The sequence below is a fragment of the Candoia aspera genome, chromosome 15 (genome assembly GCF_035149785.1).
Source record: "Candoia aspera isolate rCanAsp1 chromosome 15, rCanAsp1.hap2, whole genome shotgun sequence".
Lineage (NCBI taxonomy): Eukaryota > Metazoa > Chordata > Lepidosauria > Squamata > Boidae > Candoia > Candoia aspera.
The window spans coordinates 1,171,303-1,189,101 of record NC_086167.1 but is presented as its reverse complement, the minus strand read 5'-3'; the positions used below and the strand labels follow the sequence as shown (position 1 = coordinate 1,189,101).

The 17,799-nt window shown below is 50.8% G+C and overlaps 3 protein-coding genes across 9 annotated transcripts in view; 2 read left to right on the top strand and 1 right to left on the bottom strand.

The window, feature by feature from the left end:
* The window catches only part of SMPD4 (sphingomyelin phosphodiesterase 4), a 32,775-nt gene extending 29,855 nt beyond the window's left edge, over positions 1-2,920 (top strand). For 2 of the 5 annotated variants that reach the window (XM_063315877.1, XM_063315878.1), the window contains 2 exons: positions 1,624-1,752; positions 2,508-2,920. In XM_063315877.1, the coding sequence (XP_063171947.1) occupies positions 1,624-1,752; positions 2,508-2,828 (450 nt within the window). In that variant the 3' untranslated portion in view covers positions 2,829-2,920. The remainder of the gene's footprint in view (positions 1-1,623; positions 1,753-2,507) is intronic. The other 3 variants (XM_063315881.1, XM_063315879.1, XM_063315880.1) reach the window with 3 other exon arrangements.
* Positions 2,921-5,228: 2,308 nt separating this feature from the next.
* CCDC74B (coiled-coil domain containing 74B) overlaps positions 5,229-17,799 on the top strand; it is a 172,107-nt gene continuing 159,536 nt past the window's right edge. The window contains exons 1-9 of the mRNA XM_063315795.1: positions 5,229-5,641; positions 5,732-5,776; positions 5,907-5,999; positions 6,798-7,022; positions 7,974-8,016; positions 10,599-10,809; positions 10,916-10,998; positions 12,271-12,321; positions 12,925-13,083. Of these exons, the coding sequence (XP_063171865.1) occupies positions 5,392-5,641; positions 5,732-5,776; positions 5,907-5,999; positions 6,798-7,022; positions 7,974-8,016; positions 10,599-10,809; positions 10,916-10,998; positions 12,271-12,321; positions 12,925-13,063 (1,140 nt within the window). The 5' untranslated portion in view covers positions 5,229-5,391 and the 3' untranslated portion in view covers positions 13,064-13,083. The remainder of the gene's footprint in view (positions 5,642-5,731; positions 5,777-5,906; positions 6,000-6,797; positions 7,023-7,973; positions 8,017-10,598; positions 10,810-10,915; positions 10,999-12,270; positions 12,322-12,924; positions 13,084-17,799) is intronic.
* MED15 (mediator complex subunit 15) overlaps positions 13,413-17,799 on the bottom strand; it is a 46,021-nt gene continuing 41,634 nt past the window's right edge. For all 3 annotated transcript variants that reach the window (XM_063315904.1, XM_063315905.1, XM_063315906.1), the window contains 4 exons: positions 17,588-17,748; positions 14,866-15,032; positions 14,554-14,652; positions 13,413-14,209 (listed from right to left, as the gene is read on the bottom strand). In XM_063315904.1, the coding sequence (XP_063171974.1) occupies positions 14,073-14,209; positions 14,554-14,652; positions 14,866-15,032; positions 17,588-17,748 (564 nt within the window). In that variant the 3' untranslated portion in view covers positions 13,413-14,072. The remainder of the gene's footprint in view (positions 14,210-14,553; positions 14,653-14,865; positions 15,033-17,587; positions 17,749-17,799) is intronic.

The following is a 17,799-nucleotide window of genomic DNA, read 5'->3' as shown; positions in this document are numbered from 1 at the left end:
AGTAAGTTGAAAAGCACCAATCCGAAATGCCCACTTATCCCTACTCTTGTTTTGCGATTCTTCGGCCAGTTGCTTATCCACAAGAGGACCCACCCTTTTCTGCCACGGCTGTTGAGCTTCCTGAGAAGTCTTCCATGTGGATGTTTATCAAAGGCTTTTGGAAAATCTAGTCGGTGATGCCTACTGGCTCACCCTCATCCACATGTTTATTAACACCCTCAAAAAGCTCTAGTAGGTTAGTTAGATAGTGAAGCTGTGCTGTGAGCAAGGCCTGTGTCTCCAGATGTTCAGTAGTTTTATCTTTAATAGCAGTTTCCACTCTCTTCCCTGGAACAGATGTTAAGCCAACAGGCCCGTAATTTCCTGGGTCTCCCTGTGAGCCGTTCTTAAAAACGGGAGTCACCTTGCCTGCTTCTGGTCCTCAGCTGCAGAGGCCCAGCACAGAGGCAGGTTGCGTGTGCTAGTTAGAAGGTTCGCAGACTCGGCTTTCAGCTCTGTAACAGCTCTCAGGTGGATGCCATCAGGGCCGGGTGGCTTGCTGACATTCGGTTTGTCCGCAGGGCCTGGTGCTTCTCGTCACCGCTCTGTGGCCCAGTTCCTCTGATCCCACTCCTGAGGGAGTCGCAGTCCCATTGCCTTTGTTCAGAACTGACAGTGTTTCATATAATATTCACATAATAAGTACCAATAAGTAAGTACATAAATGGTTTATCATATTTAAAAGACTCAAGAACAAACATAAGAAAGAAGAAAACATATTTTGACGTTTAGTGGGAAACAGATCATTCAGAAAACAGTTTCTTCCAGCACTTAATCCTGGCAGCCAGAAATCTGGCTACTACTGAGCTAAAATGAGCCCAAAGTCGGATAAGAAAAAACTTGCAGATACATGGTTTAAACATCCTGGTTGAAAAATAAATAAGTGTTTGTCTCAGTACACAATCTACAAACTATACGCTTCTGTGGTTTACAGTAACTTTATCAGAGGTCCGTATTGCCTTGGAAGGATATATTTACACATTCCTTTCCATACAGATACACACACATAGAACACTATTGTTAAGGGGTGAAGAAAGCAGGGAACAGTAAAAAATAAAAAATGGGGGGAGCTGTGGGAATGCCTAGCGTCAGAACTTGGCTGCGAGAGAAGATCACCATGCAGGGGTAAGCTGATTAACCCCGAAAGCAACGGGGGTGCTGGTGGGCCTGTACGTTCTGTCAAAGGAGGTGTCGCCATCCAGGGCTAGCTCCAGATCATCAGTGGGCTGTTCTTTTCCATAGGCAAGGAGTGGCTCAGTAGCCTGTGATGCAAGTTATTTTGAAGATTTGAGATTTCTGTTCCCAAACCTTGCTTTATAGCAAGATTTGTCTAAAAGTTATTTTTTAAAAGTAAATTTGAAAAGGAAATAGAATTCCACTGGAGAAATTATGGAAGAACTCATGGGAGCTGAGTGTAATTAATTCACGTGGTTGTCCAGCCCAGCTTGAAGGCTGACCTGCAGCTGCACCGCCAACATCTTCCTGGGATAAACGGATGGTCGAGAGCAGCCCGGTTTTCCATAGCTCGGTCTCAGAAGCTGGTGCTCTGCAGCTCAAGACTCAAGGTTTCTCTTCTCGCTCCAGATCATCAATGGCCTGCGCAGGTTCCAGATTGAGTACCAGGGAGATCCAGAGCTTCAGCCCATTCGAAGCTATGAAAGCGCTGCCCTGGTCCGTGTGCTTTTCCGGCTGTCTCTGGCCATCAACGAGCGCGTAAGTGACCCTCGCGGCTTCCGGCCCACAAGCAGCAACAGTTCCCTTTGCCTGTTTGTTCTGAGGGCCTCTAGACTGGCCTTGAGACTCGCTAACTTCCAAGCAGGAGAAAGAATGAGGTCTCTCTCTCTGGTGCGCATGCTACATTTTAGCGAGAGGAATGTACCCTTTGCTTTATCTAAATGGAATCTAAAGTTCGTTTTGCTGCCCTGATTAACCAAGTCTGTGAGAACTAAGCTTTTGCACCCTGTCTTTCATGGGCAGTTGTTAGAAACACAGAACAGCACTTAGACGTCACTCCTTCTCACCCCACTTCTCTTCAGGCTGCAATGCCCTTTGGCTGCAGAGCGGCAGAGTAGGGTTGCTCATTCGGGAAGCTCTTCAGTGCTACTGCTGTGCTACTCCAGATGTAACCTGTAAAGAGCCGTGCTGGCCTAGAATGGCCTTGCCTAGCCTACGATCCTGCTTCTTGGAGGCCCACCCACAAACCAGATGCCAGAATAGATCCGAAGGCCTCTAGGTGAGGCTGGTGTCTCATCATGAGGCCTAGAAGCCCTGGGTGTATCAGACAAGGCCATGGGGGACAAGGGCTGGGCTCTTTCTGCTGAGCGACTTGCTGTGGCAGTAAATTCCACAATTCAACGTGCACCACAAAAAGGGGCCCATCTGTTTGGTTTTCCCACTCCTGATTAACAAATGTCAGTTCAGTCTCATTTTCCCCTATTTTGTGTTGACGATGCCTTGGTTCCTTCCAGCTCGGAAGCCAGATGGAGAGGCTTTGTGCCAGAGAAGACTTCCTTGGCGGGTTCTGCCGCTACCACCTTACCAACCCCTCCCTGGTCGCCAAGGTCCGGCGCAGCCCAGGTTCCAAATGGCGGCCGGGGCGGATTCCACAGCCGAGAGTCAGCCTGAGGTTTCTGGCCAGCTACAGGACGCTCTTTTCCACGCTCATGGTTTACTTCGTGGCGTCCTGGTTCTGCCTTGGCCCAGCCACCTGCACCTGCCTCCTCCTCCTGGGGTACCTTCTCTATGCCTCAGGGATGACCATCTGGACTGAGAAAAGGCGGTTTCATTGACAGCAGTGTTTTGCCAAAGCCATTTCTTCCTCGGACAAAATAAGCGTGCCCTTAGCCAGGGGTGCAGGCTGTGCAGGAGATGCTTGACTGGCTACTGAAGGGTCGGACCCTTTTAATCACGTGTTCAGAGGGTGTAATTCTGTGACTGCCAGACTGTGGCAGTGCATATGTTCTGTTTTGATAAATGTTTTTTAAAAAATAACAGCCTCGGGGGGCTTCTGGTGGCATGGGCAAGGGAGAGGCGGAGAGAAGCTGGCCCACCAGCACCTCTAGCTTGCCTCGGTCCCCTGGTGTGGCAGGGCCACTTGGGCTAGGCAAGCTTTGCAGCAGGGGTCTGACCCAACATCCACCAGTGGCAGCCGGCTCTTGGTCTTCTCACAAGGTGCCCATCTCAGTTGGGGGACTTGAGGGCCAGTTCACTCGTGCAAGTGGTGCCATGGCTTGTAATATAATTGTGTGAGTCCCTTGCTGAACTGTGGGGTCCAACCCTCATTTATCATAAAGGGGGCTGAATGAACAGCAAATAATTTGTGACTGAAGAAGCAGCAAACCACAGTTACTGAGGTCTAGGTGGCTGCAAAATAGTGATCAGAAAGGTTTTATTACTTAATTTCTAGGCTCATGTTTGTAGAACAAGCATAGAAACAAAATTATATGTTAAAAAAACCTTAAGGCCAGCTGTTAAAGCATGACAACAGCACCCTCCCCATCCCCACCCCCCAAACTTAAGGTTTGAAATCCTGGCAAAAGTGGATTGTTTTCCCTTCCATCCTAAATGTTAACAGGGAAGGGGCCACCTTAGCATTGGGGCAAACCACAGAGAAGGAACATGTCCTGGTTCCCACCCCCTTAATTCTATGGAGGGGGAGAGGACACACCACACACCTTCACAACTGCCATAATTCAGTCTGGTCGTCTGAAGCCACGAAGGGCAGCTTCACAGATAGAGCCAGTTGTCCTTAAAGTTCCCCAGTCCAGCAACCACAGAAGAGATGTGACTGCTGAACTCTACTAATTTAGGTTCCCAAACGGGCCCCTCCAGGTAGAGTATATTGCGATAGTCCAGCCATAAAATAAGGGTGCGAGTGACTGACCAGAGCATCCGGCCCTAAAAGCTGGAGCTAGAGCTGGGTAAAGGGTCTTCTAGGCATGGCTTCATCCTCTCGTCCCAGCAGAAGAAATAGAACAGAATTCAGGAGCATCACGGATCTGCTGTGTCATGGAGGACCACCTTTGGAAAGCTGAAGCAGGAACTTCTGAACAGCCAGATGGTTTCTGAACACTTTCCCTTTGGCCAGGTTCAGCCTGAGCCCACCTTGATCCATTGTCTCCCCAATGCACTCCAGACACCAGTGTCTGTCTCCTGTTTGGACATAGTTGCAGATGTACAACTGGGGGTCTTCATTACGGTATGGAGTCCTCCAAGTAGTTTTAAGAGCATGGAACCTAGCTGGTCTGTTTTGTAAGAGAAATAGGGGCATAATCTGCCATGTTTGCGTTCGGCCACATTTGCAAGTAGGAAGCTGCAGGCTATGCAGGAATAGGGCCCGCAAAGTTTCTGGGACTGGGACGACCGTTCTAATCATCAGAATGGGGCTGCCACTTCTAGCCTTGCATATTGGTGTGATGTCTCTGAATGGATCTGCAGTCGCTGGGTCGTCCTGACTTAACCCCGCCACGTGAAAGGAATTTTCTACCTTTTCCGTGCAGTTCGCAATCCGCAAAGTCTTCTGTTCCGCCTAACCTTCACGGGCTGCCAAGAGAACCACCTCGCCGGTGCCGACAGACCGCTTTCCTCACAGCAGGTTTCCCAAGCTGGGCAACTTGAACGCGGGTGGCCTTCAACTCCCAGGATTCCCCAGCCGGCGCATCTCCGACTTGCCACGGTTGAGAAACGCTGCTCGAGAGCGCGACAGGACCTCGCAGGGGCCCGGCGGCCACCTGGAGAGACGCGGCGACCGCACCGCGGCCAGAGCAGGGACGGCCGCCCGGCCGCTAAGAGGCCGCCGCTTCCCTTCGCCTCCGGCCCCGGTCAGCCCGCAGGGAGACACGCCAGCGCGGGAAGCAGCGCAGCTCTTCGACGGTCGGGCGACGCTTGGCGAACTCTTCGGGCGTCTCGCGACCGTCGGCAACACCCCAACGGAGCGAGCGGGACGCCGGCGCGGCTTGCAAAGCGCGGCCCCCCGGGCACGCGACCGCAGCGGCCACTGGAGCCCGGCGTCCTGCGGCGGGGCTGCTCACGAGCGGCGGCTGTCTGGGGGGGCGGCTCCCGGACCGGCCCTGCCCGCGTCTTGGACCGGCTAGCCGCGGAAGGGCGCGCGGCGAGCCCCCCGGGCCGGGGCTAGACTCGGGCCTCCCGGTGCCTCCGGCCGCCCCGAGACGGTGGGCAGGGCAGGGCAGGGCGAGCGCCCCTCCCGGGAGACCCCGCGCCCGCGCGCACGCACCCAGGCGGGCGCGCGGCCGGTCTCCCTGGCGACGCGGACGCGGACGCCGCGGCGGGCGAGCGAGCGAGCGCGCCTTGGCCGGGTTCCCCTCCGCGATGCGCCCGGGAAGGTGGTAGCCCATGCAGGGCTCGGGCTTCCCGCCGCTGGGCCACCTGCCGCACTGGCCGCGCGCGGGGCAGCCGGAGCGGCCCGGCCGGCCCTACGCCCCGGCCGATGCCCCCCCGCCGCCGCCGCCGCCGCCGCCCCTGGCGCCCGCGAGTCGGGCGGCCGCCGAGCTGGAGCGCAGCCTGCACTTCCTGCAGCAGCAGCACGGCGAGACGCTCCGGCAGCTGCACCAGGAGATCGACCGCCTGAAGCGTCGCAACCAGGGTGCGTGCGGGGGGCGGGGGCGTGGGTGGACCGCGCGGCCCCGCCCCGCCCCGCCGTGACCCGCCCGGCCCGCTTGCTCGCTCGTTGCAGATCTGCAGTATCGGCTCATCATGCACCCGCTGATCCAGCAGGCAGGTAGACGAGCGCACGCCGCGGGGGGCGGGCCGGGCCGGGCCGGGCCCCGCTGCGTGGCATTCCCAGGGGGTTCCGGGGAGCCGCCTCCGCCCCGGCTGCGCGCCTCCTCGCCTCTCCTGGCCCTTTCCAGGCTTCCTCTCCGCGGACAGCGAAGGCTCCTTGGCCCGGCAGTCGAAGGGGAAGTGGGCCGGCAGGCTGAAGGCGGCGGAGGGGCCCAGAGAAGGTACGCGCGGCGGTGGCCGTGGCCACGCGGCCCGATTCCCCGTAGCCAGGCCCCCCGGAAGGGCAGCGGGGGCAGCCAGCGGGTAAGTAGACCTCCCGCCCGACGCGGCCCTGCGGAAAGGGCGGCCCTTGCCCTTGGCTGGAGGAGCAGCCGCGGGGCCGGACCCCTCCCTGCACGCCCGGTAAGAGCTGCTCCGTGGCGGTCCCCTCCGGAGCAGAGTCGGGTGCCGGGGCTGAAATTCGGGGCCCCAAGTGAGACCCCGCTCCGGTCCCTGCCTCCCAGGGCGGCGGGGTAGCGGGGGCGACAGTGGGGGGCTCCGTGCGCGGGCCACCTGGAAGGCGCAGAGGAGAGCTGGGGCGGAAACGCAGTCAGCTCTGCCAGGAGCTGGGCAGGGAGAGCAGTCGCGTCCCTGTTAGTTCTACTGAGCCTCTCAGAGGCTTCCGGGTTCTTCTCAAGACACCCGGCTGGCGTCTGACTCCCAGCGGTGAGGCTTTGGAGTCGGGTTACTGCCCGAGCCGGTCATCGGGCCCGGCATCCCTCTGTGGCAACGGCTGGGCTGGGTCCAAGTCCGCTTCCGATCCCGGCTGGGCAGGCGGGTCTGTGCAGCTAGTCCTGTTTGAGACAAAGGACGCCCATGTTCCCCGGAGGGCTGAAATCTGGTTTGATTGGTGGATGCTGTTAATTTCTGTTCCCCCGAGGTGTTGCCTTGATCCGTCCATCTGTGGCCACCGGGCCCATCTGTGTTGGGGTACAGCGCATGCAGAGCATGAGCCAGCGCATTCTCCAAACCTTTTGCAGATTCTGAGGAGCTGGGCCAGAAGCGAGCCGACAGAGAGTGTCCCCTGGAAGTGGAAACTGCCGAGGAAGGGAGCGTGGAGGGGGAGAGGGAGCCCGAAGGCCTCGACCTAGAGTCCGAGGAGGCAGAGGTGGCAGCCCCAGCCAGGTTTGCGAACGCGGGAGGTCGGCCCCTGTTTATCCCACTGCCGGCGTGCACAAGAGCGCAAGACCAGCAGCATTTTCTCAGTGCACCGATTAAAAAGAAAAGGGAGGTGCTTGCTCCTTGACGCACTTCCAAGCAAGCATCTCGTAATAACATCCGCCTTGACTTCCCCAGAAGCTGTTGGTGCTTCAGGAGCCAGTTACTCCCCTGTAATCATTCTTAGGAGAATAGAATTGGCCCGACTGACAGCGATGCCACTGCCAGTCCAGGCTCACACAAGTCACAGAACCTGGGTAGCATTGGCACTATGTGCTGACCTGGGCAGCTTGTCATTTGTAATGTATTTATTGTTCTGCACTTACAAGCTTTTGAAATTCTAGCATTGTATGTGGGAACCCAGAGTCCTGTGCAAACCCAGAGCAGGGTTCCATGCCCAGGCCTGGTGTTCCATCGGGAGCTGCTCACCCCTCCTCCTAGCTGGCAGCAGAGAACCCCACATACTGCAGGGTTTGGGGTTTTCATTTTGCTTTCAGCGATTGAGCATGAAAAACAGAGAGAGAAATACATACAAGGTTATAAAGAAGAAACAAGAACAAACGAACGGATACATTCACCCGCACACACAAAGGCGTTTCGGTGAACGGAAGCCGTAGTTCATTCTAATCATCCATAGCTGATCTGATTCGTTCAAAAGTTACTAATAACATCAACTCTGCTGGCCGTTGAGTTGTTGGGGCCATATAACAAGGGCTGAGTGAACAATAATTACCTCCACTGCCATAACTTTACTTCAGTCAGGGATATTTTAATACATGAAACAGGGAAATCATCCTTTAAATTAGCTTTTTTCCTTTTATTTATTTTTCCATATAACCACCACCATTCGCTACACATTATTTCTGCCGTTGATGGACAAGCTTCCTAAAACCATCACAAAAGACCTCCACGCTTTGTCTCTTCAACCAGGTCCTTTCCATCTCTCCACTGAAGTCAAATAGATACCCATGAAGGTATTCCTCCCATTTTCGGGAAAGGTGGAAGTCTCATGATGCCAAGTCTGAACTCTGTGGTGGATGGGTAAGGCAGCGAGATCCAACTTTGCAATTGCGTCTGGGTGGCTCACCGGTGTGAGGCCCAGCATTGTTGTGTTGCAGCAAAATTAAGCTTCCTGCGCTTGCAAACACTGCTTAACCATTGTTTCAAAGTTTTGAGTGTTACAAGGTAACGCTCTGAGTTGATAGAGGTGCCAGGTTCAAGGAGTTCATGTGAATAACACCATCCGCATCCCAAAAAAGCACAACCATTAATTTTCCTGCCAAAGCCTGGGCTTTGAATTCTTTTCCCCTGCAGGTAAGGCTTTGTGATGAAATTCCGGTGACTGACGTTTTGTTTGTGGGTCATAATGATGAGTGCCTGTTTTGTTGGCTATTGTGATGCTGTGAAGAAATTCCTCCCCTTCATTATCATAGAGTGACAGTTGCTGGCAGATTTAAACTCTTAAACCACCGTCCACCATCTCTTGTCATCTACGTGCGAGGAACTCAAATTGCACAAAGCTTCCAATATTGAAAAATGTCAATAATGTGACCTGTAAGTTCCCATGAAATTCCAAGCCTGGCAGCAGTTTCCCTTTGAATGATTCACCAATTGTCCTGAATCAGTTCATTAACCTTTCTCATGTGAAACCTATAGGTTGGTGTCACAGATGACTTGCTTCATTCTTTGTCACACAAATCAACTCTTCCTGGTTCACCATCTTGACTTTTTTGGCCCAGAGAGGCTCAGTATTAACACCATCCCCATAAAGAATCTGCATTTGGTGATGAATTTTAATTGGAGGCGCTCCTCCAGCAGTCAAAACCCCCATCATGGCATGTCGCTTAAAGGGCGCTAAGAGAACTCGCGCACTTCTGCTCACGAAAAAGCGCTGCCACCTTTTCTCACTGCAACTTCCCACCGACTGGAATGGAAGACCAGATGCCAAAGAACATGCCTGAGCTTCAGGGCATTGGCACCACCACCTGTTGGCAACTCGGAACACGAGCCGTTACTTTTTATTCAACCCTTGTATTTATCTTTCGGGTGCGGAAGATCACTATAAATAGGGCGTGGAAAATTCACTTTCTGTCTCCAGATGTCAACCTCCATATAATAGGAATTTAGTTCAAAAGAATACGAACCTCTGAAAAGATAAAACCTTGTCCCACGTTGAGTTAATACATGTAACAAATCCCCTCACAGGTGGAATAATAATAACTTTCCCCCCAAATGGAATAAGTACAGGATAAACAATCTCATTGCATTTCCCACAACTTGACAAATTGTTCAAGCATCTTATATATGAACACAACGGAGCTACGTAAGTCCAAGATACCTTTTGTTCAAGAAGACATAATATCCACTGGAGTTCTTATAACATCAGCATTTTGTCTGATGTTAGCACTTCTTTCCATTGTCTAGGCAAAATAGGAATCTCTCATTTTTCATTCCATTCAACCATTAAAAGTTCCATATTACCCACAGAATGTTATGAGGAATAATTGTAGGTTGTCAAAGGATTTAATAACTGCCTGTAGTAGATCAGTGTTTTGAAGGCTAAAAACGATGCATCTTCCAGTTAAGATGTCAGGAGATATTGTAGTTGTAAATATTGACAGACAGCCGTACTAGGCAAATATTTGTCCTTTGCAGGAAAAAATGATAAAAACAATCATTCTCAAAATTAATCCAAAGTTTAAATCTCATCTATCCAGATTTGCCATGCATTCATTTTTTTAATTCTGATTAATGTGGGTTCCCCTGTGACATCAATTTAGGGTGAGAAAAAATAACTGCACTTCTGGAAATCATTAAATAATTGTAATGGTAAGAGGACATTTGAAATCTGTTATATTTTGAACCCAAGACAGTCCAATTAACATGTAATAATGTTTGGAGGAGTCCAAGAAGGAAAATTCCCACTAAGCAGATTTGTCCCAAATTTAGTCCTAGCCAACAGATATAGCAACAGATAGATAAAATGATATAGTTAGAAGATTTGAAAAAAATCTAATTGACAAGATGTGGAAATATCTAATAGATGAATCTTTTTAAAATATGTATTTGGAACTGAAGCTCCCCACAGGAATTTATGAAACAAATGTTTGCTTTTAAATTTGAAGGTATTTTGCAGATCTATGCATAGAAATTGCATGCCAAATATATAATATTCTAGGGAATACATTCACTTTAAGAATATTAAACTTGCCTCAAGGCGTAAAGTCTGACATCTATTGAGATCCAGAGATCTCTCTACATATTATGTTCATATTTTAAATTATAAAATGATTTTTTGTGTGTGTGCATGTGGGATTAGGGTTCCCATTGTAGAGGTCCTTATGTAAATCTGCTTAGATTTAATCTAAGTCCTCTCTTCTGGTGATACACAAGAACTGAAAAATAATTGTATTCATTCCAGCTCCTGTTTTTTGCACTGTGGGAATTAGTTTCTGCAGTTCAACACACATTGTTCTTTGTCCACATTTGTAATGGCTTGAGCTCTTCTGTGAGAGGAAAGGAAGGGACTGTGGCCAGCACTCCCTTTAAAACGTGTGTTTGTGTGAGTCCTAGACCTTGAGAGCCTCGTTCCAGCGTTAATCCTGCCCTGCCTGATGTTGCAGAGATGCGGCAGTCTGCGACAGAACCACCTCGCCAATTCCTTACCCCCGATCAGGCCAGAGCAGAGCTGGAGATGTGAAGGTCCCTGCTGTGTCTTCCAACCCCTTTTTGGTGAACGTGCTTCCCTCCTATATGCGGAAGCCCCCAAGCCTGGAGGAGTGTGAGGTGGTGATTCGCCAGCTGTGGAATATCAATCACATGCAGATGCAAGAGGTGAGGATGGAATTGCAATCACATGCAGATGCTTCACCTGAGGCACCGATGCACTGGCCTGGGACTTGGGGAGCAGCCCCGAAAGCCATCTTCTCTCTTCCTGCAGCTGATGTATTTGAGAACGTGTCTGGATGACATACACAAGACCAAAAGAATTCCTGAAGATTATATGTTGGCTGGTCAACTTGGGTAAGCTGGCTTCAGAGACGAAGGTTGAGACATCCACAGGTATGTCTGGGAACCTCTTTCTTGAGCCAAGGGAGAGTCTGGAGCCTTAGTTTTGTACCATTTTATTTTCCATTGAGATGGCCGATTTGTTAACATAAATCGTCATCTCAAACTTTAAAAAATACTCATTTTTCCTCACACACACACTCAGATCCTAACTAGGAAGCCAGCCAATGTGGCCTCTGAACCTCCAAGATTTTCCCCAAGGTCCTGATTATAGCGCTGAAGAAAATGGGATCTCACCCGCTGAAGCAAGCAGGGAACAGTTAGAAGCAACGTCTACACGTGACCCTTTTGCTTCAGAGTCTCAAAGAATCGACCTCATTGAGTAAAGCGTGTATTCATGTTCCCAGCAAATTCAACCCTCCCTGCTCCCAGTCCAGGACACTCGCTCTTCGGCTGGGAGGGGGAGGCTGGCCCAAAGTCCCCCAGGGAGATCTGTGGCTGAGGGGAGGCCTGAACCTGGGTCCCCCCTCCTAGTCCAGCATCTTCCCCACCATCCCACCTGGCTCTTGTGAGTGACCCAGAGACACCTCATGAGCGTCAGTGGTTGAAGATGGACCGGGACCAGGGCGTGGGTCTCCCTGCTGCAAGTCCAGCACCTCCCCCACTGGACCGTGCTGGCTCTCGCTGCAGTTTCCATGGAACCCTGACAAAATACTGCCACTGAATAGTTTTCCTTCCTTCCTGGGAGTCTTAACGGCGTCATTTAGTGATACCAGAATGAAAAGGCAAAATACTGGGTTCTGCCCAATTTGATGCAGAGTTCGGGGCAGGGCACAGACACCGTGCACACTTTTCTTTGTGAAGTACATGCATGGATTACTAGCTTAAGAGGACAGATTTGGTGGTTATGAAGTCAGTGGTCCAGGGAAGAACACCCCCCCCCAGCCCACCCGAGCCTCCAGCCGCTTGCTTTCTCGTGTCCCCTTTGCTGCCTCTGATCAGAAGCCAAGGTCCGTGGGGGCTACTGCATGCCCCCCCCCCCCATTACCTGCGGGCATGTTCAGCTAGGTCAGTGTTTCTCAACCTTGCCAACTTGAAGATGGTGGACCAACTCCTAGAATTCCCCAGCCAGCCTTCAAGCTGCCAGGGTTGAGAATCACTGAGCTCGATAAATGGAACTCTATGGAGCTGCAAAGGGGCCAGGCTTCCTCTCTGGCAAGATTCTTGGGCCAAAACCCTTTTGTGGGCCGTTTCCCTTCGGGATCTAATCCCCACCCTTTTGTTTAGGAGCCAGGAGAGCATGAGGTTGCCCAGAGTGAGGAATGTCCCCAAGAAATGGTAAGCAGACTTTTTGGCACTACACAGCCCCCTCGTAATACTGCCACCTCATTAGCAATGTGAAATTAAAATTCTCTGCTGCATGATACCCAACAATATCTCAGTTCAGCAATAGAAATATTTCTAACTTCTGATCTTTGCTTGTAGAAAATTACTAAACGTAGGCCAATTAAAATCACAGAAAAGCACATAATGCTGTCTTGCCTGTGTCTGGGCAGGATGGGACAAGCTGGTTTTCCGCTGCCTTTTGGAAGTGTTAATTCAAACCAGACCTTAAAATTAGAGAGAGCTTGAAACAGGGCCAGGTGGCCTGTATGGAAATGTGTGTATGCGCGCAGGTGCATGTTTGGGCTGCACAGCTGAAAGCAGCTTTTGGCCAAGTCTGTTTCTTTCCTGGTCAACTCAGAATATCCTAAAGCATGTCAGTTCTGACATCAAACTGGTATTCATCATCTAACCCCAATAAACATGTCTTCCTTTAACGGTTTTTCCTTAGTCGGCTGTTAACGAGAATAGTTGCTTTGCTGGAAAATGGGTCATTTGCAAGAGGGGCCTCCTCGATGTCCCCTCTCCCACCACCCATCCGTCCCCTTTGTTTTCCAGCCGGATCCTGACCCCGCTGCCCGCTGCCGAAAGAGCCGTGCTGCCAGCCCTGAAGCAGACGCTGGGGAACGCCTTTGCTGAGAGGCAGAAGAGGGCACAAGCCATCCAGAGGAACCGGCTCCACCGGACCGCCCTGTAGCCATCCGACCAGTGCAGCCCGTCTGCTCCACAGGGCCTCCTGCCCCAGCTGGCAGTTCTTCTGACCTCCGCTTCGCAGGGCAGCTCATGCTGCTGCTTAGAGTGTCTCCTTTGGAGTTTTCCCCACACCTGATTTTTGTTAGACTTTGTATGTGCGCCAGCTTTTATGTTCACTCCGCTATGGAAAACCACAATTATATGCTTACTTGCTAGGACTGGTTTGTCTTCAATAGCAGTGGCCTCTTTTTCTTTAGCACCCCAGGTGGAGCTTGGATGCAAAATACACGCAAGCCTGCTTAGGCCAAACGGATTTGGAAAATGTGAAAGTGGGTTGGCAAAAAAAAAAAAGCTGGGTATTAAACACTGTAACGTTAGATTTATTACAATAAAACAAATGCAATGATTCATGTCTGAAATGCTGCAACTGTTGTACTACAATTAATCAGCATCTTACAAAGTAATTACTTGAAAATCTTCAAAATGACAGTACTCTGAGATTTACAGATATGTCAGCAACCAGGATGCTGCCTTAACATTGCAAGCCAATATTCAGAAACTCTGCAAAGGTGGAGAAAGCTGTCCAAACAGTCAGATTTCTGAAACTGAAGTTTCAGAAATGTCAACCGTTGAGCACTAAGAGCTGGAGATTCTGCCTCGGTCCCAATTGCCTGGCACAGCCACGCTGGCGCACTGCCTTGTGACCTGTGAGAAGCAAAGTGCAGTCTGCACTCTGGCCAATCGAGGGCACGCGTTGGTGTTGGGCAGGCTGCCGTTGTCCTGCTAGGGAGACTCCCGTAGCCGGGTTTGTTTTCCACAAGCTCTTCTCCAAGAAGGCCTTTTAATCTCCCCTGAAAACTGAAAATTCGCCCCGGCATCAAGCGGCTGACTTGCCTACAAAAGCGGAAGCAGCGCAAGCACTAAGCGTCGCCTCCAGCGCCCAAGGAAGGCCGGGCTCCTGCCCCACCAGCCCGCGAGTGCCTCGCGTCTGGTGCCCGGCTGGTGGGCCGGGGTCAAGCGGCAGACAGGCAGGCCTGCCGGATGCTCTGGGCCCAGGTGTTCAGGAGGGCGGTCACCGAATGCTTGTCCGGAAGCTGCAGCAACTTGGACATCATGTAGCGATACACGGACTGCAGGAAAGGGTTGGCTTCTGGAAAGGGAGGAGACGTTACGCGGAGACAAGCAGGGCTGGGTGCGTGGCATGGCGACTCCCGAATAACGAGGACTGTAAGCTTTAAGGGATGTAACCTTGGCCGTTCTTTCCCTTACGGCTTCATTTTTTTAAAATTAAGCCTCCATCTGTGGAAGGGCCTTGCCGCCTAACCGCTACCCCTTATCCTCTGAAACGCTCCATTATCGTCACACTGATCCCGAAAGGTATCTTGCCCAAGGATGTGATCCTTGGTATTCTTTCCCCACCAGCCCCGCACAGGACACGGAGGGCCTGCGCAGCGCAGCACAGACCAAAGCCAACCCCACCCAAGTGCCTCGTACCGTACTGCTGAGGGTTATCGATCCACAGGGGGCTCTGGTCTGGGTAATCCGCCGGGACGCTGAGCTGCAGCGGCGGAACACTCGGAAGATTCTTGTCATCTGGAACCAGGCGTGCAATTTGCGTTACTTGGGAAATCTCAAAAGGCTCCTTGGAAGCTGTTTTTGCACACCAGTCAGGAGCACTAATGCTTCTTTCCTACCCCCCGGTCCCCGAGTCCCGCTCGACCAGAGCTGCTGCAGCTGCTGGTGCCTCTCAGCATTCGGACAGTGAGACCCCAGAGCTTCTCATCCCCAGAGCTGCCTTCCCCTTACCTAGTTTGCATATGAGATGGACTGTGCCATTGTTGCTGCAATGGGAGGGATCAAGATTCACCAAGAACTTCGGATTCAGTCTCGCGACCTCCCCTTGCAGTACATTTGGTATGGTCTGCCTTTCGTCATCTTCGTATTTCCGCTTCCGAGGGGAAGGTACTGGGGTCCTGTGCAAAAAGAACGTCCACTCAGACAACCAAGCTTTTCTTACTGCATCAGAATATAATTGTAATTAAACAGAACTGATTTTTTATTTTTCTTATTTTTAATTAAGAGAAGACACTTATGAAGAAAATAACGAAAGAAAGCGATAGGTGATCTGAAAAACAAGAATACGCTGAACAGGTTCAACTATTTTCAGGACAATAGCTTCATTAGTCTGTTGCAGCAAACACTAGATACAGGTAGTCCTCGCTTAGCAACCTCGATCAGGACCAGCAACTGTCGCTAAGTGACACGGTCATAAAGTGAAACATCACATGACCACAACTTGCACTTTTACTGCCGGCTTCCCCGATGGCTTTGCTTGTTGGAAACTGGCTGTGAAGCTGGCGAGTGCCGATCATGTGGCCGTGGGATGTCATAACGGTTGCAAACGCCCACCGGCTGCCAAACACTCAGATCATGATCATGCAGCTGCGGGGATGCTGCGATGGCCACAAGTTCAAAGACTGGTTGCAGATCTTTTTCAGCGCCGTTGAAACTTAATACACATGTGGAATGAGCAGTCGGTAAGTGAGGACTACCTGTACTAAGCTGTGGACACTAATTACAGTGGAGCTTAAAAGTTTGCGAGCCCTTTTGGATTTTCAATATTTCTGCATAAATCTATGTACTATTAAAACTCTCCTGTCTGTGTGTAACCTTTAACTGGGCGAAACGGTGCATTGTAGGGCAATAATTTTTAAATCAAGGTACTTCAAATGAGCTAACCTACAGAATGCATCCAAAATCCAGGACCCATGGCTCCCGTGGAATAGAAATTTGGCAAATTTTATGAAGCTTTTTATGACATAAAAATTATAATAAAGCAATTTATGACACAATGGAAATACATAATGCATTTCCTGTGGTCAACTCCTGAAGTTTGACTCTGCTGTACAGTTCAATATGAATGACTTGGGCTATTTTCAAGGCAGATCCATCTCTGAATATCTCCCTGAATTTTTAAGAGCTTTTCCAGTGAAAGCAGCACATTAGAAGCTCTGCCATTGTTGAAGGCACTGAGGAATCTGGCAAGGAAATATCTGAAACGATGACCCAACAAGTCTTGGGTAGTCTAGTATGACCTAAAACGTGATCTGTTCTCCACACAAGTCCCAAAACTAGATAAAGAGAACCCAATTAAACAAATGAGTCAAAAACATTATACTTGTTCCCTGATTTATTGAGGAAAATGATCCTGTGTGAGGGTACGTGAACCTCTGCTTTCAGGAACTGTGTGCCCCACTTGGGCAGCAATAGCTGCAACTAAAGGTTTCCGCTAACTGTTGACCAGCCCTGAATATCAGCTTGGAGGGATTTTAGCCTTTCCTCCTTACAGAACAGTTTCAGCTCAGGGATGCCGGTGGGCTTCCTCGCATGGCCTGCCCGCATCAGGTCCCTCCCCAGCATTTCTGTAGGATGAAGGGCAGGGCTCCGACTCAGCCATTCCAAACATTAACTTCCTTCTGCTTTAGCGATTCTTTGGCCGTACGTGTGTGTCGTCATCTTGCCGCATGACCACTTTCTCTTGAGCTTCAGTTCATGGACAGATACCCTGACATTTTCCTGTAGAAGTTGCTGGTACAATTCAGAATGCGTGGTTCCATTAAAGATGGCAGGACATCCTGGTCCAGAGGCAGCGAAGCAGGCCCAAACCATGATTCTGCCACCACCACGTTTCACAGATGGGATAGGTTCTTATGCTGGAATGCAGTGTTTGCCTTTTGCCCAACAGAACGCTCTTCATTTCAGCCAAAAAGTTCTGTTTTGGCCTCATCCAGCCACAGAACGTTCTTCCAATAGCCTTCTGGTTTATCCACGTGGTCTTTCGCAAACTGTAGACGGGCAGCAGTGTTTTCGGAGAGTAGTGGCTGTCTCCTTGCAACCCTGCCATGCACACCACTGATGTTCAGCGCTCTGATGGTGGTCTCACAAACACCAATATTTGCCAATGCAAGGGATAAAAAGGGGTCCTGAAGCCTGCCCACTCCTTGAGTCGTCTCTAGCTAGTGCCTGGCAGCCTGGTTGAGAAGGACGTGGGTACGTATGGATGAGTGTGTGCACGCGTGTGAGAAACCGCAAATGTACATTGCAGCCAGTACAGTTTTGTTGTTACTTAAATTCACTGGGTCTCTGGGTATTCAAAAGAACCTGATATGCCTCCGTGTTCAGTTGGAAGTGATGTGTGCGTGTCCCCAACTATTTCCCGGCTGTTGACCAGGGCTGAGGGTCTGCCTGCTCTAGCCGCACCTCCCTGGAAAACCCAGGTGGGAAGCGAGGGCGGCTGACAAGATCCGTGCGCCTCAGCAGACTGTGAGTGAGTGACCATAAGCCAAATCTGGGAGCACGTCTAACAAGAACAGATCATGTTTTAGGTTATTCTTATGCAGAAATATTGAAAATTCAAAAGGGTTCACAAACTTTTAAGCACCACTGTAAGAAGAAGTAAATACACGTGTTTCCCGAAGCCTTCCCACATCTGTTTGCTCTGTCATTAGAGTCAAAGAATGATACATACGTGATAGGGGGGCCATGGATGGCAGTCACAGCTGGCATGAAAGTTCGATACAGGGAATGATTGAAGACTGGTGAGCGGATATTTGCAAGGACGGCATCCAGCAATGGTTGGCACAAATACTGCTGTTTTGTGGGAGGCACTGCAGGGGGTGGAGGGGTGGGCTGGCATACAACAAACATCATTACATGTACATGTACTGAGCCCTTTTGCTG